We start from the raw sequence: 20,924 nt of genomic DNA, 5'->3' as shown, positions 1-20,924 counted from the left end.
CCTGCCCAGACGCCACGAGTAGCTGCTGTTGCCACCTGTTATTTTTGTGGTGTCAGAAATGCCTCTCTGCTGACGCCGGCCCGTGGAATACGCATGCCTTGGCCTCCCCACCTCCGAACTGCCATCTCCTCATGCACTAAATCCCCTTCTCACCTATTTGTCTCGCATCCAGATTTGTTTCTTTACACCTTATGACTTCTCAAGCCATCAAGAAGGGCCTCTTGCTGGCCCAGCACCGTAACTTGTGCAGCCAAGCATGCCTGCTGGAGGACTTTTGGACTCGAGGCACATTCCCTGTGCAGGACACGGCAGCGTGGCTGCATTTGTGATGTGGATGCCCACGCTGTGGGCTGAACTGGGCTTCCTACGCCATGCACAGGGCAGCCACTGTGCCAGTGGGAGCAGAGCTGGAGCAGGCTCCATCATAGAATCATAGAATGGTTTCAGTTGGAAGGGAATTTCAAGCCCATCCAGTTCCAACCCCGTGCCATGGACACCTCCCACTGGATCAGGTTGCTCAAAGCCCCATCCAACCTGGCTTTGAACACCTCCAGGATGGAGCAGCCACCACTGCTCTGGGCAATCTGGGCCAGGGCCTCCCGCTCTCATCGTGAAGAATTTCTTCCTAATGTCTAATCTGAATCTTCCCCCTTCCAATTTAAAGCCATTCCCCCTTGACCTGTCACTCCATGCCCTTGTAGAAAGTCCCTTCCCAGCTTTTCCCAGCCCCTTTCAGTACTGGAAGCTGTCCTAAGGTCTTCCCAGAGCCTTTTCCTCTCCAGGGCCTCTCCACCCTCACAGGAAAACATTTCTTCCTAAGATCTCATCTCAATCTCTCTCAGAATTTCAAGTGAATTATTTCATACTAAACAGCACAAAAGGGTTAATACAGCACAGGAAATATTTTGAAGGAAATGGATGCTTTTTCACAGCTGAGGTTTTAACCCAGCTCTGCTCTGGGTGATGGCATTGCCTGGATTTCGCCATGGAAGGATGGGACGTCCCAGAAAAGGGAATCTTGCTCCTTCTCCAAGCTCTGAGCACCCCACTCAGGACGTGGTTTCCCATCCTAGCAAACATCACAGGCGTGCTGCTCCATGCCATATGCTTCATACTCCCTGCTCCATGCTCCTGTTCCATGCTCCATGCTCCCTTCTCCCTGCACTGAGCATCCCCAGGCACGAGATGTCAGTGAGGAGCTGGATTTGGGCAGGGTGCACCAGCTTGGAGTCCTCCTCCAGGAGCCACTGCAAAACTGGGAGAGGAGAAGGGGCAGGGAAAGGGGACAAGGTCACGGAGAAGGGACAAGATCATGGACAGGGGATCAGGTCATGGAGAGGGGCTCTGGGCATGGAGGTAGGATGCAGCTGCGATGCTGCTGCAAATGCTTCTGCAAAAAGACAGAGAGGTCCCCGTTCTCTCTCCCCCCTGGCCAAGAGTCGGGAGCAGATCTGGCCCTGGGGTGCTGGGGAGGTGCTGGGTGATTTCTGGGAGCTCACCACCAGGTGTGCCAGGGAGGAACAGCTCAGGAGAACACAGACACCAGGTCCTGCAAGCCTGCTCCATGGTGAGGATCCATAGGGGAGGTGATGGATCTCGTTCCAAGGGAGTGACTCTACTGGTCCAGGCTGCCCCAACAACTCAGCACCCAGGAACCCTGACCAAAAGGATTGAGAGAAGCCCCGAGGAAAAAGGACTTGGGGTGCTGGGGGATGAGGAGCTCCACGTGAGCCAGCAACATGCGCTCAGAGCCCAGAAACCAACCGTGTCCTCAGCTGCATCCAAAACAGTGGGGCCCTTCTGCTCCACTCTGGTGAGACCCAACCTGGAGCCCTGTGTCCAGTTCTGGAGTCCTCAGCACAGGAAGGACATGGAGCTGTTGGAGCTGATTGTCCATCCCCATGCTCATGAGGTTCACGTCCAGCTGGGCGGGAGGGGTAAGGGGGCTGGTTGGCCCCATCCCTGCACCATTCCTGCCCTGCCTGTATTCCCAGCACTGGAAGGGGCTCGAGGATAGCTGCAGAGGGGCTCTGGATCAGGGAGTGCAGGGATAGGATGAGGGGGAATGATTTTCAGCTGAAAAAGGGGAGATTGAGATGAGATCTTAAGGAGAAATGTTTTGCTGTGAGGGTGGGGAGGCCCTGGCCCAGGTTGCCCAGAGCAGGGGTGGCTGCCCCATCCCTGGAGGGGTTCCAGGCCAGGTTGGATGGGGCTGTGAGGTGGGAAGGCACTGGCACAAGAGCAACAGGTCCTGTCCTGCTAACCCAGCCAGACATGCGTCCACCTCTGAAATCAGGAAGGACACGGAGCTGTTGGAGCGAGTCCAGAGGAGGACACACAGATGATCCAAGGGCTGAAGCACCTCCCATCTGAGGACAGGCTGAGAGAGTTGGGGTTGTTCAGCCTGGAGAATAAAAGGCTGCGGAGAGACCTCAGAGCAGCTTCCAGCGCTGGAAGGGACTCCGGGAAAACTGGGGAGGAGCTCTGGATCAGGGCGTGCAGGGATAGGACGAGAGGAACGGAGACTCTCGGGGCGGGGACCTCAGGGCAGAGCCGGTCCCGGGCGGTATTTAACGCCGCGGCGCGGAACGGGCGGTCCCGCAGCGCCGATGGCTCCGCCGAGCGCTGCCCGAGCGCTCCGCGCTGCCGCCGCCCGTATGGGCGCTCCCCGCCGGCTCCGCTCCGCCCCGGCAGCCCCGGGCAGGGCGGCCCGGCCGCGGGGACCCCTGCCCGCCGTGGACTTCGGTGACCCGCGGGAGGCGTTCCGTAGCAAGAGCAGCGCCGAGCTGCTGCGGGGGCTGCTGGTGCTCGGGCTCTGCGCCGTCGAACCGCTCGTGCAGCACAACCGGGAGGTGCGTGCGGGGAACCGGGAACGGGGCTCCGGGGGCGGCGGGGGAGGAGGATGCCGGGCTAGGGAAGTTCCAGGGAGGGGGGGTCCCGGGTCGGATAGGGGGTGTTGGCTGTGCCGGTACCGGGGAGGGGGGGTCCCGGGTCGGATAGGGGGTGCTGGCTGTTCCGGTACCGGGGAGTGGGGTTCTCTGTTCGGATGGGGGGTGTTGGCTGTCCCGGTACCGGAGGGGGGGGAGTGGTGTGAAGGGGGCCCGGCCCTGGGTGGAGGGTTCCTACTCAGGATGGGGGGGGTCCTGGCCTGGGAGACGGAACTGATGCGTATGAAGGGGGTACCGGTAACCGGCGGGGGGTGTCGACCGGCCCCGGGGATGGGGGGGAAAAGGTTTCGTTAAAAGGGATTCCCCCTCCGTATCGAGGGAGAACCAGTCCCGGGGAGGGCGAGGTTCGCTCTAGGGGAATAGAGGGGTTCTGGGCATTGGAGGCTGCCTGTTCTAGAGGGGATGCGGGTCCCCAGCCGGGCAGGGGGGGCTGCCCGCTCCGGAGAGGAGCCGGTTCCGCACCGGAGGCGGGGCGTGACTGAGGTGGGACACGGAGCCGCCCCCTCCGGAGCGGAGCCGGTTCTGCACCGCCGGGGGGAGCTGGGACATGGGGGCTGCCTGCCCGGGCGGGGTGCGGGTGCCGGTCCCGGTGCGGGCTCTGATGTGCCGCGGTCCCGCAGCTGCTGCAGCTATGCCAGCGGGTGCTGGGGCAGACGCTGTTCGAGCGGCTGATGAAGATGACGTTCTACGGGCAGTTCGTAGCCGGGGAGGACCAGGAGGCCATCAAACCGCTCATCCGGCGGAACCAGGCCTTCGGCGTGGGCGCCGTGCTGGATTATAGCGTGGAGGAGGACCTGAGCCCCGCGGAGGCCGAGCGCAAGGAGCTGGAGTGAGCGCGGGGCCGGGCGGGAGGCGGTGGCGCGCGCGCGGGAACTGCCCGCGCTCCCATTGGCTGCGGGCGCCCGGCCCCCCGCGCCCATTGGCTGCTCTCACGTCATCGCCCCGCCCCCCTGCGCCGGCCGCGCCCCTGGGTCCCCCTGCCCGCCCGCCTCGGGGGCGCTCAGCGTCCCATCCGCGTTCGCGGGGGTCTGTCCGTGCCTCTACGCCCGAAACGGGATGCAGCCCCCCTCAATCCTGCACGCACCGAGGGACTATCCCTGCCTCTACACCCCCCATGGGATGCAGCTCCCCATCTCCTGCACGCACTGGGGGGGCTATCCCTGCCTCTACACTCCACATGGGATGCAGCTCCCCATCCCCTGCACGCACTGGGGGGGGTATCCCTGCCTCTACACTCCCCATGGGATGCAGCCCCTCCTCCCCATCCCCGCACCATTCTTCCCACTACCCCTCTTTCCTGCCACAGTGGGGTTCTGTCCTCTTCACCCCCCTACATACATTGGGGTGCTGCCTCCCTCCAGTTTCCCTTCTCCCCCCATGCTGGAATGCCTTTTCCCCTCCATCCGCCACCACGCACACAGTGGGGTGCTGCCCCACACCATTTCTTCTCCAAAAAGCCAGGATGGTGCCCTCTTTCACAGTGTGTCCCCTTCACAGGGTGCATCCCTTCCCGCAGTGCCCCCCCGTCCTGGTCAGCCTTTCCCACCTCCCGCTCTCTGCCAAACACAGGCATTGGCCCAGAGCCACCAGTAAGTTTCCACCACTGGTGTTCCAGTCCTGGGTGACTCCTCTCGCCTGATCGATGGGCCCATGACCCATGGTCACAGTGGGAGGGACAAGGGTGGCGCAGGCTGGGGGTGCAGCGCTCCCTTGGGCAATGCTGCAACAGCCTTGTGTCCCACACAGGGTTCAAATTGCAGCCAAAATGTCTTTTTTGGGGGTGATATGCAAGCAGGGTTTCGGGTCTGTGGTGATGCAGGTGATGCCGCTCATCTGCTCCCAGGAGCCTTATCTCTGCTCCCCACTCGGCTGCTGCTTATCAGGGACTCCTGCTTGCTGTGCTAGGATGACGCTGCCCCTCAAAATCCTATTGGCGCGGCGGGATCGGGCAGCTCGTGATGGAGGAGGCAGGGCTGCACCCATTGCAGCCCTTGCAGACTGAGCTGCAAACTCCACTTTTTGAATAGAAAAGCTTCAAAATGCCCTGCTTGTGGCCTGGGAGGGGAAAGCGCTCTCAAAGGCGTGCGGCAATGGTGTTTTGAGGAGCGACTGTTTTCTTCCGCAGGCATGTGGCTGTGGTCCAGGCGTGGGGCTGAGCTGGCTGTGCCGGTGCTGCCAGGCTGGCATTGCTGCCGTGGTCTGGTTGTGTCTGTGCCCGGTGCTTTGCTGTGGTTCACCACCACAGGCTCTGCCTGTACTTGCATCCTGCTCCCAGTTGGGCAAGTGATGGTGGTTTGGGAGCTGCCCGGGCTGTGATGGTCCCCCTCGGTGCAGATCTTGGGGTTGAACATGTGGGACTCCTTGCTAGGTGAGCTCTGCCTGTGCTGTGGGAGGCATTCCCACCCAAGAGAGCTCAGCAAAGCTTGGATCTCGGTGCCACCCTGCTTCAGCCCCAATGGCGTTTTCTGCAACTAAACATAGAATCACTAGTTTTTAAAGACCTTTATGATCCTCAAGCCCAGCTGTGGCTGTCATCTACTAAAAGATGTCCTTTAAGTACTTAATCCACCTGTCTTTTAAACCCCTCCAGGGATGGAGACCCCAGTGCCTCCCTGGGCAGCCTCTTCCAGTTCTTGATTGGGGGCGAGGTGGGAAAATGCCATCCTGGAGATCCCCCAGGGATGCCACAGAGTGGGGCCAAAGCCCAGGGGTGTTGTGGGTGGCATTGGAAAGGCTGTGTTGGGTCCTTGCCTGTGCCAAGCAGCATTCCGGTGGCAAACCCTTAAATTATTGAGGTGGGCTTGGTCTGATGGTTGGACTGGATGAGCTTAGAGGTCTTTTCCGATCGGAATGATTTCATGATTCTGCCAAGGATGGGGCTGGGCTGTGTGTGGTTAAGGTGAGCGGGGAAGAGCTTGTGGCTGCTGGATTCAGAGCTGCTTTCCTGCCTCCTGTGAGCCCTTCAGGGTTTCACCCTGCTGCCAGCCGTCAGGTAGAGATCCAAAGGAGATGCAACCAGTGGGTATTTTGGTGCCATCTACTGTTGTTTTCCGCAGGCAGAGCTGTGCTGGGCTTGCCAGTGCAGCCAGTTCTGGAACAAGGTGGAGATAACAGCAAGGAAATGCCCTTTCCTCCTCAGCAGTGCACCCTGGCCGCTCCTTGTCATGGACCGGTTGGGAACAGCAATCGCTGGGGGCAGGCACTGGCTTATCCTGCCCGCTGCAGCTCGTCACTGCCCTGCCTGGGCTGGCATCCAGTGCTTTGCCAGCTTGTCCCAGGAGTCCTTGGCCATATGCCTCCAGAGTGTGGTAACACAGCTGCAGAAGGGTGTCCTGCAGGCAGCACAGCCTGGGTGTTGCTCTGCACGAGGCTTTGGGATGGGTGCAGCCCCATGTGGGGTGTGGAGAGGCAGTGCTGCAACTGGGGCATCCCCTCCCTAAGGCGTGAAACAAGGAGCTTCGTCCATAGTGCAGGTGGTTGTGGTCCCCTGGCAGCCTTGGGGTCATTGCTGGCCCATGGGCATCCCAAGCCAGGAGCTGGGACGGGTTATGCTAACAAGAGGAAGAACAAGAGGCTCAGCCACACAGCACGTGGACCTCGCTTCCTCTAGAGATTCCTTCTGTGGACACCTGATATCTGTCCTGGTGTGGGATTATGATCCAGCCTGGCCAATCAGCCTCCCAGAGCTGCCTCCTCCCCTTTTCCTCCTGCTCCCAGTGCCACTGCCACCCTTACCCAGGGCTCTGCCTGCGTGTGCTGCAGTCCCCGGGGACACAAGGTAGCTTCTGTTTTGCTCGAAGCTGCACGAGGAGGTCTTGCAGTGGTGTCAGCACCAGGTTGATGCGTGTGGCAACTCATGCATGGGGCAGGCTTGAAGAACTCTCTTCTACCAAAAGCTTTGCTTTATTCCTACCTGCAGGGTTTTAAGCAGCACCCGTAGCTACAGTTTGGGCTTCATGTGACCATGAGTTTTCTCTTGCATGTGATAATTCAGCGTCAACTTCTCCCTCTGCCAGACCGATCTGCTGCTGTGAGCAAAGCTTTTGGCACCCTCATGGTGACCTCCAGGGCAGAATGGATTATTGCCTCCTGATTTCTGACAAGGAGACCTTTGTGCTTCTCCCGAGACTGGTTATTTGAGCCTCAACAAAAACTTCCTGAACGCCCAAGTCTGCTGTGTCAGTGGGACTGCCCTTCCCAGCAACCCAGCAGATGGCATCGAGTCATCATAACCTGCTTTGCAGCCCTTGGAGGGCCTGGTTTGTGCGTGCTGGGAGCGAGTGTGAGCTCCCGGATCCCAAACGTGCCTTACAGGTGTCTGCTTTCTGGTCACAGCTTGCCAGGAGCATTTGGGCAGTGTCTGGAGATGTGTCCTGCTCTGGGAGCTCCGCTCTCAGTCTGCGGAAGGAGTGGCCAGGTATAAGCTGGGTTAAGTGGCACTTGGTTGGTGTAGGAATGGCTTTTCTGGCCAAGATTTTGCAGAGAAAGGAGATGATACCCCCTAAGAGCTATTTCTTCAGCTGGAAGGAGCATCATTTGTTTGGTTTGGTGCAGAACAATAAAGCGAGCACCATGGCACTGCTTTGAATGCCCCCCTCGGCGAGAAGGGCTCGGTGCTGTCATGCAGCAGGAATGCTGCTGAAGAGGGTGTGATTGTCCTCAGGAACTCAAAACACTTCAGACTCAAGGGTGCTGTTTGCTCATTGAGTGCTGTGCATTCACTCGGGGTAGCTCAGAGGCGGCTGTGCCCCCAACCCCATGTCCTCAGCATCTCAGGCATCGGGTGTGAGGTGTGCACCAGGGTTTAGAGCTGCACACAGGACACATCTCCCCTCATGTCCTCAGAGTCCCAGCAGCGTGTCCAGCTGGAGCTCCCCCCGTGCAGTGGTGCCTGCTCCAAGTGAATCTTCCATCTGCTGTGGGCTTTGTTATTGCATCCCAATCCTGGTGTATGGAGTCTTCTCCTTCCTTTCCTCCACCCATATTCAGGGGCAGAAAGCTTCTTGACTGAGGATGAGCTGGGAGAGTTGGGATTGTTCAGCCTGGAGAAGAGAAGGCTGTGGGGAGACCTTAGAGCAGCTTCCAGTGCTGAAAGGGGCTCCAGGAAAGCTGGGGAGGGGCTCTGGATCAGGGAGTGCAGGGATAGGACATGGGGTAATGGTTTTGAGCTGCAAGAGGGGAGATTGAGATGAGATCTTAAGGAGAAATGTTTTGCTGTGAGGGTGAGGAGGTCCTGGCCCAGGTTGCCCAGAGCAGTGGTGGCTGCCCCATCCCTGGAGGGGTTCCAGGCCAGGTTGGATGGGGCTTGGAGCCCCTGATCCAGCAGGAGGCGTCCCTGCCCATGGCAGGGGGGTGGAACTGGATGGGTTTTGTGGTCCTTTCCAACACAAACTTTTTTGTGACCTCCTGTACTCACAAAACCAAAGCAGAGCCTGTGACAGACACAGTGCCTCTGCTCCCCAGGAGCTCCGGATGCTCCTGCCCCAGTTCATGCCAGGCTTGGCTGCACTTTGAGCAAAGCAGGGCTGTTCCTGGCTCCAGGGAGCAGGAGGGAAGGGCTTGTCTCCACTTGTTTATGCTTCCAGCAGCCCCTAATCCCTGTCACAGGGTTTCCATGCGGGAGAGTATGTTCTGGGCCCATGCCATGTGCCTCTCTGCTCTCTTGTGCAAGTCCTCTGGCTCCGGATGGGTGGCTTTGCTGTGTGGCTGGCAGCACGCTTCCCTGCTGTCGAGCATGGCCAGTTTGAGGACAGTGACTCCACGGCAGAGATCTCCTGGAGGACATGGCTCTGCTGTCACTCAACCTGCTCTCCAGGGGACTGGCAGTATTCCTGGGCAAGACCTCAGCTCTGCAGGCTAGGTTTAGGGTGTCAGCAGGAAGACTTAGCTGCTGGAGCTCGAGGAGGGTCTCATGACTTGGCCCGTGTCCACCTGGGCTGTCAAAGCTCTTGTCTTCTCTGTGGCAAAGAGTTCAGGTTTGGAATTACATTTGAGGTCAGTGTGAGTGGAAGCTGAGACCTTGGTTGTAAGCTGTTGGCTGACGTGAGAGTGCAGAGGAACGTGGGGTGGCAGCAGAGCATCCTACTGCTCCTTGCATCACGGTCTGGAGGACCTCCTTGCATCGCGGTCTGGAGGACCTCTTTGCATCATGGTCTGGATGCTGGTGCCTGCAAGGTGGGGAGGCATTGGGTTGAGGTTTGGTGTCACCACAGTGAGGACCATAGGCTGGCGTGATTGGAGACAGACCAGTCAGCCCCACCAGGGCTGACCTTGTCCTTGCTGTGGGGTGGGCTGTTGGAGAGCAACTCTGGACCCTGGGACAGAGCATCCTCCCTAGGCTGCCTCGCACTTCCTTGGATGTTGAAACTCCTTTTGGAGTTTGGGGCATCTCGCCTGCCAGCAGAGCTCACGCTGAGCAGCGTTTGATCCATGGGTTGGTGAGGGAAGAATAGGGTCCAAAGCCATGCTGGGGAAGCTTCAACGCTGCCCTGAGCACCGGCGCGGGGTTGTGGGTGGTTGCTGACCTGGCCCTTACCTTCCCTGTTTCTCTTCTTAGCTCCTGCACCTCTGCAGCCGAGAAGGAGATGGGAGGTGAGTGACCCAGCCTCTCCTGCTGACAGGAGATAGCCTGAAGGTCCAGTTGATCTGAGCACTGTAAGCCTGGCGTGGGGAAAGGACACAGCTCCCACAGCCTCAAACCATGAGCAGGATGATGAACAACTTGGTTCTTGGCCAGTCCTGCTCCTCTGCAAAGGCTCAGCCCCTCCTCAGGCAGCAGAGCAGACGGGGCGTGTTGCAGCCCTTGGCTCTCCTGAGGTCCAAGCTGGAGCCCCTCTCCCCTGCGCCTGTTGCAGAAGCTCCTGGGGAGGCTGGTAGGAGCTCAGCAATGCTGCGTGGCCCATCTCCATCCTCTTCTACCCCAGGAGCAGAACAAAGGGAGAAGCAATTCCGAGCCCATCCAGGATTTGGGGATCGCCGCGGTGGGGTCATCAGCGCCCGCACTTATTTCTACGCAGATGAGGCCAAGTGTGACCAGCACATGGAGACCTTCCTCCGCTGCATCGATGCTTCAAGTGAGTGCTCCTTCCTGAGCAGCCTCACTGTGCCTGGGGACTGCAGGGACCCCACAGCCCAACACTGCATCTCCAGGACCTCCAGCTCTGTCTTTGTGGCTCCCTCCAGCTCTGTCTTTGTGGCTCCTTCCAGGTGGCAGCTCAGTGGAAGGCTTCTCAGCCATCAAGCTGACGGCGTTGGGCAGACCTCAATTTCTGGTGAGTACCAGGGCAAGGTGGGTCAGTGCCAGGGCCACAGATGATGTATCTGGGGGAGCGGGCACTTTGGGGCACCAATCTTGCTGCAGCAGCAGGGAGAAGTGGGCATCAACAGGTTGACACCACCCTACAGACCCTGCCTCAACTCTGGGGGACAGCTGAAGAGCTCAAAATTTTAGAGGTCCTGGTGTGGGGGGGTCCCCTGCCAGGGTTTGCCCCAGGCTGGGTTTGATTTGTAAAGCCCTGGCATGACGGGAGGCTCCAAGGCACCTGGGCTCTAAGCAGGCTGTCTCACCTCCACCTCTGTCCCACAGCTGCAGTTCTCGGAGGTGCTGGTGAAGTGGCGGAGGTTCTTCCACCAAATGGCAGCAGAGCAGGGCCAGGCTGGGCGGGCAGCACTGGAGATGAAACTGGAGGCAGAGAAGCTGCAGGTGAGGATGCTGTGCCACCAGAGATGCACTGCTGGAGGTGGCTGGTGGCCATGGAGGTCTCGGAGCAGCCCTGACATGTGAGATCTTTGAACCTGGAGCAGTAAGACCCCCTGTAGCCCCTTGGCATTGATGCTCCTTTTGGTGGCAGGAGGCTCTGGCTGACCTCGGCATCGCAACCAAGGCAGAGAGCCAGCACTGGTTCACTGGCGAGAACCTGGGTGTGAGCGGGTAAGCTGCCTGTGGCCTGGGGGGTGTGGGGGACCTTGTCCTTGTTCCTGGGACAGTGGGGCTGCAAGAGGAGGTCTCCAAAACCCAGTACTGGCTCAGCACAGCAGCCAAGCGTAGAGGAGGCTTGGGTGGAGGTGACAAGATAGGTCAGGGTGGCACGTGCTATGCCCCCTGCTTGCTGGTGGAGACCCCTCTGCCCCTGCAAGACACCAGTATGGAGCTGGTTCTGTGCTCCCAGCACTGTGGACCTGCTGGACTGGAACAGCCTGATCGGCAGTCGCACCAAGATCTCCAAGCTGCTGCTTGTCCCCAACATGCAGGTGGGTACCCATCTACGCTACACCCAGAGCAGCCCTGCAGGGGCACTGGGAGGCAGGGGGAGCAGGGAGGGAGTCTGCTGCATCCCTGCTCAGGAGCTCACTGGTGGCTGTGCTGCCAAAGCCGGGCCATGCTGTGATCCACCACGTGCAACCTCCAGGCTGGCAGGGTGGTCTCCCTGTGCTATGCTGGGGAGCTGGGGTCATAGAATCATTCAGGTTGGGAAAGACCTCCAAGCTCATCCAGTCCAACCATCAGCCCAACCCCACTGTGCCTGCTAAACCATGTCCTCAAGTGGCACAGCCACGTGCTTTTTTGAACCCTTCCAGGGATGGAGACTCCAGCACTGCCCTGGGCAGCCTCTGCCAGGGCTTCACCACTATTTCCATAAAAGATTTTTTCCCAGGATCCAATCTAAACCTCCCCTGGTGCTACTTGAGGCCATTTTCTCTCACCTTATCACTTGTTGCTTGGGAGCAGAGCCCATCACCCATCTCACCACAACCTCCTTTCTGGGAGCTGCAGAGAGCGATGAGGTCTCCCCTCAGCCTCCTCTTCTCCAGACTAAACAACCCCAGGGCCCTCAGCTGCCCCAGAACCCCTGTTCTCCAGCCCCTTCCCCAGCTCCGTTCCCTTCTCTGGATGGGCTCCAGCCCCTCAATATCCTTCTTGGAGTGAGAGGCTCAAAACTGAACCCAGGATTCAAGTTGCAGCCTCACCGGCACTGAGTTCAGGGAGATGATCCCTTCCCTGCTCCTGCTGGCCACCCCGTGGCTGATCCAAGCCAGGATGCTGTTGGTCTTCTTGGCCACCTGGGCCACTGCTGGCTCATGTTCAGCTGCTGTCAACCAGCACCCCCAGGTCCTTTTCCTCTGGGCAGCTTTCCAGCCTCTCTTCCCCGGGCAGTCTTGGGGGTCCCCGTGAGCAGGGTCAGCCACAGGCGGGGTGCCACAAGCTGCTCTTGTTCCAGACTGGGCAGCTGGAGCCTCTGCTCTCGCGCTTCACTGAGGAGGAGGATATGCAGATGAAGCGGATGCTGCAGCGAATGGACGTCCTGGCCAAGGTGAGGAGGCGCTGGGGTTGTGGGAGCTGGACCTGGGCACAGAGGGGGAGACATGGAGCTGGTGGCCCCCCAAACCCAACCTGCACATCTGTTCACCCCAGAGAGCCACAGAGAAGGGCGTGAGGCTGATGGTGGATGCAGAACAGAGCTACTTCCAGCCAGCCATCAGCCGCCTCACCCTGGAGATGCAGCGCCGCTTCAACAGGGATCGGGCGGTCATCTTCAACACTTACCAGTGCTACCTGAAGGTGAGCTCCAGCAGGATGTGGGGCAGGAAGGATATGCTGGAGCAGCTGGATGGAGGTCTCTGCTCCTGAGGCCAAGGCTATGTGGTGGCCTGATGCTGGGGCTCACCGCCTGAAGGCATGGGGCAGGGGTGATGCTGTTGCGTTGATTTTGTTGCATCTCTTCCCTCTGATCCCAGGAGGCTTACGACAACGTGACGGTGGATGTGGAGCTGTCGCGCCGGGAGGGCTGGCACTTTGGCACCAAGTTGGTCCGTGGTGCCTACATGGAGCAGGAGAGGGAGAGGGCAGCCAAGATTGGCTACGAGGATCCCATCAACCCCACCTATGAGAAGACCAATGAGATGTACCACAAGTAGGGGCTGTCCCAGCCACGTTTCTCCCTCCTGCCCTTCTGAGTAGGGCTTGAGTGGCCTCACCACGCAGCCCCATACTGTCCTACAGGTGCCTGGACTATATCCTCGAGGAGATCAAGCGCAGCCGGAAAGCCAGTGTGATGGTGGCATCTCACAATGAGGACACGGTGAAGTTCACCCTGCGCAGGTGAGTGCTGGGGAGGTGACATGGCAGGGACTGGGCACGATGGGGGTGTGGGGACCCAGGAAAGCCACAGCGAGATGTGCTGTGGGTCATCAGGTCTCTCTGCGCTCATCCAGTGGGATCCCAGGTCCCATCTGCTGCTCACGTCTTTGGTTGGAGCTTGAAGGTGGGACACAGCATGGTAGCCCACAGTAGTGACACAGTAGCCCACAGCGAGTGCACAGCTGGCCCCGTGGCCCAGTCTAGAGGCTGTTTTGAAAACAGATTCTTCAAGTTGTTGCATCTCAGCATCCGTCTGGGATGTGATTCTTGTACTTGGAGATGATCCTCTGGTGGGACACGCTACACCGCAGTCTCTACTCTTCCCTAATGTGAGGCTTGGCTTGCAGGATGATGGAGCTCGGGATCCATCCCTCAGAGAAGAAGGTGTGCTTTGGACAGTTGCTGGGCATGTGTGACCAGATCACCTTCCCCCTGGGTGAGTGCTGGGACCAGGAGGAATTGGCAGACTCTCTCCTTTGCCCCACCTTGTCCCCCGAGGTCTCTCTGAGGAGCTGTTGTGGGGTCTGAAGGACGGATGGAGCTGGGCTGTGGGTCCACCCTGGTGAAGTCAGGGCTGTTGGAGAGCAGGACTGGATGAGGGTAGTACCTGGTTGCCTCTTCCCCAGCTGTATGGAGTGCTGTGTGGTTTGGGGAGGATGTAAACGAGGATGTCAGTGGGGAATCACATCTGGTTCCTGGAGGCCCATAAGGCTGTGGTGGATGGGCAGGGGGAAACCTGCTTTAGACTACAGGCTGAGAGCAGTGTCCTGTACCTGGGTCAGGGCAAACACAAATACGGGCTGGGCAGAGAATGGATTAAGAGCAGCCCTAAGGAAAAGGACTTGGGGTGCTGGGGGGTGAGAAGCTCCACGTGAGCCAGCAACGTGCGCTCACAGCTCAGAAACCAACCATGTCCTGAGCAGCATCCAGAGCAGCGGAACCAGCAGGACCAGGGATGGGGTTCTGACCCTCTGCTCCGCTCTGGTGAGACCCCACCTGGAGCCCTGTGTCCAGTCCTGGAGCCCTCAGCACAGGAAGGACATGGAGCTGTTGGAGTGAGTCCAGAGGAGGTCACAGAGATCATCCAAGGACTGGAGCACCTCCTGTATGAGAAGAGGCTGAGAGAGTTGGGGTTGTTCAGCCTGGAGAAGAGAAGGTTGTGGGGGGAGACCTTAGAGCAGCTTCCAGTGCTGAAAAGGGCTCCAGGAAAGCTGGGGAGGGGCTCTGGATCTGGAAGTGCAGGGATAGGATGAGGGGGAACGGTTTTGAACTGAAAGAGGAGAGATTGAGATGAGATCTTTGGGAGAGGTGTTTTGTTGTGAGGGTGGGGAGGCCCTGGCCCAGATTGCCCAGAGCAGTGGTGGCTGCCCCATCCCTGGAGATGTTTAGGGCCAGGTTGGATGGGGCTTTGAGCCCCTGATCCAATGGGAGGTGTCCCTGGCGGTGGCAGGGGGGTTGAACTTGGATGCACTTCACAGTCCCTTCCAGCCCAAACCCTTCCATGATACTTGTGGATGGGGCAGAGATGGTTCCTGGCCATAGCAAACCCCTCCTGTACCTCCCTGGCCTGGAAGGGTGGCTTTTCTCCTCTGGAGGTTCATTCTGAGTCGTGAGGTGGGGTGGCAGCAGACTGGCCATGTCATTTCTAGCAGAGCTCCCAGGGGCCAGAGGGACACACAAGGGTTCAGGCAGCCCAACACAGGACATGATCCTCCCCACAGCCGTGTCCAGCGCAGAGCCCTGGGAGCAGGGGAGCAGTGGGAGGCAGACGGGGCTGTTGTCCAGCAAGGATGCTGCTCCGTCCTGGAGTTCCCCTCGCGCAGGCTTTGGCTGGAGCTCCTCTGCTCATGCTGGAAAAATGTGTGAACTCGATGTTTCTGGTTGAACGCTTCCTGAATTGGCCCAGCCCTGGCTGCCGACATTCCCAGGGCTCCCAGTGACCTCGGCCGGCTCCCCCGTGCGTTCCCAAGCTCCCCACGCTGAGCCGGGGCAGGGATACAGCCCAGTTCTCTGGTTGCTCCCAGGCTTCCCCTCCGGGGCTCAACCACAGCCCATGGGCACAGCCTGAGGGAATCTGGGGGCAAGGGAAGGGGGGCTTTTTTCTCCTCTATTTTTCCTTTTATTTTCCTTTCATTTTCCCTTTTCTTCCTCCCTTCTACTGTTTTTCCCACCCTTTTTTTCTCTGCTGTTTTTTCCCCTTTTTTCCTTCCCTGTGCTTTTCCACCCTTTTTTTCTCCCTTCAATTTTTTCCCTCCTCTCTTCTTCCTTCCCATTTTTTCTTCTTCCTTCCCATTTTTTCTTCTTCTTCCTTCCCATTTTTTCTTCTTCTTCCTTCCCATTTTTTCTTCTTCTTCCTTCCCATTTTTTCTTCTTCTTCCTTCCCATTTTTTCTTCTTCTTCCTTCCCATTTTTTCTTCTTCTTCCTTCCCATTTTTTCTTCTTCCTTCCACCTTTTGTCCCCTTTTTTCTCCCTTCAATTTTTTCCCTCCTCTCTTCTTCCTTCCCATTTTTTCTTCTTCCTTCCCATTTTTTCTTCTTCTTCCTTCCCATTTTTTCTTCTTCTTCCTTCCCATTTTTTCTTCTTCTTCCTTCCCATTTTTTCTTCTTCTTCCTTCCCATTTTTTCTTCTTCTTCCTTCCCATTTTTTCTTCTTCTTCCTTCCCATTTTTTCTTCTTCCTTCCACCTTTTGTCCCCTCTTTTCCTCCCTTCTGTTTTCATGCCCCTCCCTTTGCCCCCTCCCAATCCGGTGTTCCTGACCCGTCTCTCCTGCAGGCCAGGCCGGTTTCTCCGTGTACAAGTATGTGCCGTACGGACCGGTGAACGAGGTGCTGCCATACCTCTCACGCCGGGCGCAGGAGAACCGGTGCTTCATGCAACGGGCGAACCGGGAGCGGGACCTGCTCTGGCAGGAGGTGAAGCGACGGCTCCTGGACGGCAGCCTCTTCAGCCCCAACCCTTGACGCAGCCGTGGCGCTCAGCCCGGGCTCTCTCGTGCCTTCGCCCATCACCGCTGTTGCCATCCTCGTCTCATCCTGCTGCAGTTCCTCCCCCGACACCCTCTGCGCTGGGATGGGAGGTGTCCTCGCTGCTGTCTGAACCAGGCACACCTCCTGGAGGTCCCTTCTGGAGAGATGTCCCACCCCAGGGCTGTCCCTTTGCTGTCCCAGGGGCCCCCAAGCTGTCTCGGGGGAGATGCTGGGGCTCCCCTGCTGGACCCCCACCTCTGTGAAGGCTCTCCCGGCGTTATGCCCTTGCAGGTTTCAGATGGGAGATGTGGCTGCCTGCATCGTGCCATGGGCTCAGGTCTGGGGTGGGTTGGGGAGCTATGGGACAAGCTGGCTTCAGCCAGAAGCTCCTCCAGCCTCTGCTAGGGCTGTGGTTTGATGTCTTCCACCTCCATGGAGACAGAGGTCATGGTGACCTGTGGAGGTTGCTGGGCAAGGTGAGTGCCCTCTGTCCCTGGCTGCTCACCACTTTGCACAGCCCAGAGCTGGGCAGGACCGGGCTCTCCTCTGTCCCACCACGAGCCCAAGCTGCCTGGGGTTGTCCATCCCCATGCTCACGACGTTCATGTCCAGCAGGGCAGGAGGGGTAAGGAGGGGCTGGTTGGCCCCATCCCTGCACCATTCCTGCCCTGCCTGCATTCCCAGCTCCGGGCTGTGCTGCGGGCAGGGGTGGTGGCCGCCTGGGAGCACCGGGAGCCAGAGCACAGCTCGGCTCTGCTGTACACTGGATTTGCGGAGAATAGTGATGATTAAATCGTAGCTGTTCTTGCTCCTGTCTCTCTCTTGCAGTCATTGGGCAGCCGCTTGTCCCGGGGTTTCAAATGAGGTTTAGCGCCTTCTCAGCCCCCTCCAGCCGCACGCTGGATGAAAGGAGCCAGAGCCGAACTGCAGCGTCTCCGGGGTTGGGCGCTGTGGATGGAGTCGGGGTGCAGGGTGCTGCCTCCTCACTGCCCAAGGCACTGAATGCCCTTGAAGCCCCCAGATCCTCATGTTTGTGCTACCCGGAGCCCTGCGTCCATCTCTGAAATCAGGAAGGACACGGAGCTGTTGGAGCGAGTCCAGAGGAGGACACACAGATGATCCAAGGGCTGAAGCACCTCCCGTACGAGGACAGGCTGAGAGAGTTGGGGTTGTTCAGCCTGGAGAAGAGAAGGCTGCGAGGAGACCTTAGAGCAGCTTCCAGCGCTGGAAGGGGCTCCAGGATAGCTGGGACCAGACTTTAAAGCAAAGCTTATTTTGACAGGACAAGGAGTAATAGTTTTAAACTAAAGAAGGGGAGATTGAGATGAGATCTTAGACAGAAATGTTTGCTGTGAGGGTGGTGAGTCAATGGCCCAGGCTGCCTTGAGAAGTGGTGGCTGCCCCATCCCTGGAGGTGTTCAAGGCCAGGTTGGATGGGGCTTGGAGCAACCTGGATCCAGTGGGAGGTGTCGCTGCCCATGGCAGGGGGGGTTGCACTAGATGACCTCTAATGGTCCCTTCCACTCTGAATCGTTCTATGATTCATGGCAACCTTTACCCCTTCTCAGTCAAAATACCACAACCGTTCCTTTTATTTGTGGGAGCACTGACCCAACGCTCCCTGCATCCCAGGCTTTCTTCATGGTGCTCAGTTTTACCTCTTGCTGCTGGAAGCTGCTTTCTGCTCATCCCCAAGGAAGAAGAGGCATGAAACAGTGGCGGGTGTGCCGGTGCGGCAGCTCGCTCGCTTCCAAGGATCCCGGCTACAGCAGCAGGGGGAGTTGCAAGGGGAGAGAACACATATCCTCTGAGCAATCATGTTGGGAGCCTTGTGTTCAAACGCCATGAGCACACACGTGAGCAGGGGATTCTTCCAAGGAGCAGAGCCTGGCTGCATCCCTGCAGGATGGTGATGAGAGCTTCATGCTGTAAAACTGCCCATCCGTGCAGTCCTGCTGGCTGCAACAGCTGCAGGGGGGGGTGAACCAGTGACAAGACAACATATTTTTCCTTATTTTTGTGTTTGGGAATGCTCCAATACTGGGTTTCTTTCTTTTCTCTGATATTTCTCGCCAACCGTATCCTGGGTTGCATCCAAAGCAGTGGGACCAGCGGGGCCAGGGATGGGATTCTGCACCTCTGCTCTGGCAAGACCCCACCTGGAGCCCTGTGTCCAGTTCTGGAGTCCTCAGCTCGGGAAGGACATGGAACTGTTGGAGTGAGTCCAGAGGAGGCCATGGAGATGATGTGAGGGCTGGAGCACCTCCTGTATGAGAAGAGCCTGAGAGAGTTGGGATTGTTCAACCTGGAGAAGAGAAGGCTGCGGGGAGACCTTAGAGCAGCTTCCAGGACTGAAAGGGGCTCAAGGAAAGCTGGGGAGGGGCTCTGGATCAGGGAGCACAGGGATAGGATGAGGGGGAACAGTTTTAAGCTGAAGGAGGGGAGATTGAGGTGAGATCTTAGGAAGAAATATTTTGCTGTGAGGGTGGGGAGGCCCTGGCCTGGATTACCCAGAGCAGTGGTGGCTGCCCCATCCCTGGAGGGGTTCAAGGCCAGGATGGATGGGGCTTGGAGCCCCTGATCCAGTGGGAGATGTCTCTGCCCATGGCAGAGGGGTGGAACTGGATGAGCTTGAAGGTTCCTTCCAACTGAAATCATTCTGTGATTCTATGACTTTCCGAAACACCATTCAGCAGGAGGCAAGTACCTGGTGGAGACCTTTCCATCCTCTCATATGAAAAAGGAACCGCGAGTGATGATGTGAGGGAAAGCATCAAGCGTGCTTCCAGGATGTCGGCACAGGCTTTGCTGGGACCAGAGGGAGACGCAGGATGGGGTGGCTGACACCCACGGGACAGGCAGCACCAGCCAACACAGGCCATGATACCATAAATCCTTCCTCTGCCTCCTCTCCACACGGTCCTCAGTGGCTTCTCCAGCCCCTGGCCACCAGCCAGCGCATCTTCTGAGGGACTGGCTTATCTGCCTGGCTACAGCCCAACCCGGCAGGGGTTAGACCTGCTCAAAACGAAGCAGCATAAGATGTGCTGCCTGCAAGGAGAGGAGAGAAAGCTCCTTGCTGAAGCCAGAAAGCAGCCAAAATCAAATGCATCCTTGCATAAAGCAACAGCGTGTGGAAGATTTGGCAGCAGGAGCCTGCCCTGGTTCAGCGGGAGCAGGGCAGAGGAGCACCAGAACGCTTAGCACAGTGGAGAGATGATGGAGAGAGCAGATAAGGAGAGAATTCCAGTCATGGAAACAGCTGAGTGAGGCCACATCTCCAGGTGGGCACAGCTGCCAGTGGATGCGACCGCCCAGCCTGGCTTCCTGTCTAACTTTGGAGCTACCCCCTCCCGCCCCCAATCCCGCTTTCCTGAACAGAAAGGAGTGCGGAGCTCAGCCCAAGGCTGAGAGTCTTGGCATTCCTGCCCTGGATGGGGGCGGTCAGCAGGACCACTTGCAGGTTTCTGGGCAACCTCCAGCCAGGTCCTACAAGCAGGACACGGGGAACTGGTGGACTGGATGGTGGAGGCATGGAAAGCCAGGCAATGGATGCTGCTTCCCAACGTGTGGAAGGGGTCTGAGGGCATGTGAAAGGTGCTGGGGCTGTAGAAGGGAAAAGAGGGGGTTACCTAGTAGTCACAAGCCCATCTGAAAGCTCAGGTCATAGAATCACAGAACTGTCTGGTAGGAAAAGACCTTTGAGATCAAGTCCAACCATACCTGTCCACTACTAAACCACCCCTAAGCACCTCATCCACCCATCTTTTAAACACCTCCAGCCCTTCCATCTGCCCCAAGGATGCTGCTGATGGGATAGTGGACACAATGTGCCCTGGCACCCTTGGCACAGGCTGGGGAGGCTTTACTGACCAAGCTGCCCTGCTGGGCCAGAGCGGTGGGACTCTGCAGGTGCCCAGTATGTCCCCCCCAGTTCCCAGCAGTGTCCTTCTGGACGGTTAACCAGTACTTGCCCTGGAGCCCCCCTGTCCCTGCTCAGGGTTGTGCTCCCATGGCTCTGCCACTGCCAGCACCGCTTGGCTCCCACAGGTCTCTGTGTGGCTCCGAAGTGGCTGGTCCAGGGGCTGCTGGACACCTAGGATTGCCGGACACATGGAGATGCCAGACCCCCGGGATAGCGGGACCCTGGACTATCACGCACCTAGGGCTGCCGGATGCCCAAACCAGCCAGACCCTGGTGTTGTCAGACATCTGGAGCTGCAGGATCTCTGTCAGCCAGACTCCCAGGGACCCAGAGATGCCAGGTAAGACAGCCAGATCCTGGGGATGATGGGCGCATGGAGTAGCTGGATCAGCCAGGCACTGGAGCTGTTGGGCACCTGGGGCTGCCGGAACCCTCAGACAGCTACAGCCAGTGCCGTCATACACCCAGGGCTGCCGGGTCCCCAGCTGCCAGATCCCAGGGACAGCAGGAACCAAGGGCTAGCAGACTCCGGGCACCTGGAGTTGCCAGACCATGAGGAGCCAGCCCCCAGGGCTAAACTAAACCCCACCTGAGGCTGCCAGACCCCTGGGACAGCCCAACCCCAGGGCTCTTGGATCCCTAGGGATGTTGAGCTGCTGGACCAGCAGGACTCCCGGGCAGCCGGTGCTGCCAGCTCCCCATAACAGCCCAGCCCAGTGCTGCTGTGCCGCTGACCATCCAGACCTCGGGGACTCTCAGGCACTCGGGAGTTCCTGGATCCCCTGGAGCTGCCAGACCGCCAGGCTATGGGGCACCTGAGGCTGCTGTATTCCCTGGGACAGCCTGATCCCGGTACTCTTGGCTCCTCATGGCTGCTGGACCCTCTGCGACAGCCTGTTCCCAGTGCTCCTGCATCCCTAGGGATGCTGGATCCTCTGGGACAGCC

The 20,924-nt window shown here is 58.6% G+C and overlaps 1 protein-coding gene across 1 annotated transcript; it reads left to right on the top strand.

Annotated features, from left to right (window-relative positions):
* Positions 1-2,577: 2,577 nt before the first annotated feature.
* On the top strand, positions 2,578-17,488 carry PRODH (proline dehydrogenase 1). The gene is made up of 14 exons (XM_054082050.1): positions 2,578-2,852; positions 3,569-3,777; positions 9,505-9,539; positions 9,872-10,021; positions 10,155-10,219; positions 10,534-10,650; positions 10,799-10,878; positions 11,117-11,198; positions 12,167-12,259; positions 12,361-12,507; positions 12,684-12,859; positions 12,949-13,047; positions 13,434-13,522; positions 15,860-17,488. Exons 1-14 carry the CDS (start codon positions 2,610-2,612, stop codon positions 16,045-16,047), a joined length of 1,773 nt encoding a protein of 590 aa, XP_053938025.1. The 5' UTR covers positions 2,578-2,609; the 3' UTR covers positions 16,048-17,488.
* The last annotated feature ends 3,436 nt before the right edge of the window (positions 17,489-20,924 follow it).

This window comes from Cuculus canorus, chromosome 17 (genome assembly GCF_017976375.1).
Source record: "Cuculus canorus isolate bCucCan1 chromosome 17, bCucCan1.pri, whole genome shotgun sequence".
Taxonomy (NCBI): Eukaryota; Metazoa; Chordata; class Aves; order Cuculiformes; family Cuculidae; genus Cuculus; species Cuculus canorus.
This window is presented reverse-complemented; position numbering and strand designations above follow the sequence as displayed.

Bases quoted from the DNA above. Each gene is read 5' to 3' on its own strand.
- PRODH (XM_054082050.1), top strand. From the start codon at position 2,610: ATGGCTCCGCCGAGCGCTGCCCGAGCGCTCCGCGCTGCCGCCGCCCGT. The intron at 3,778-9,504 runs GTGAGCGCGGGG...TTCTCTTCTTAG, and splicing joins GCCGAGCGCAAGGAGCTGGA to CTCCTGCACCTCTGCAGCCG. The intron at 11,199-12,166 runs GTGGGTACCCAT...CTCTTGTTCCAG, and splicing joins TGCTTGTCCCCAACATGCAG to ACTGGGCAGCTGGAGCCTCT.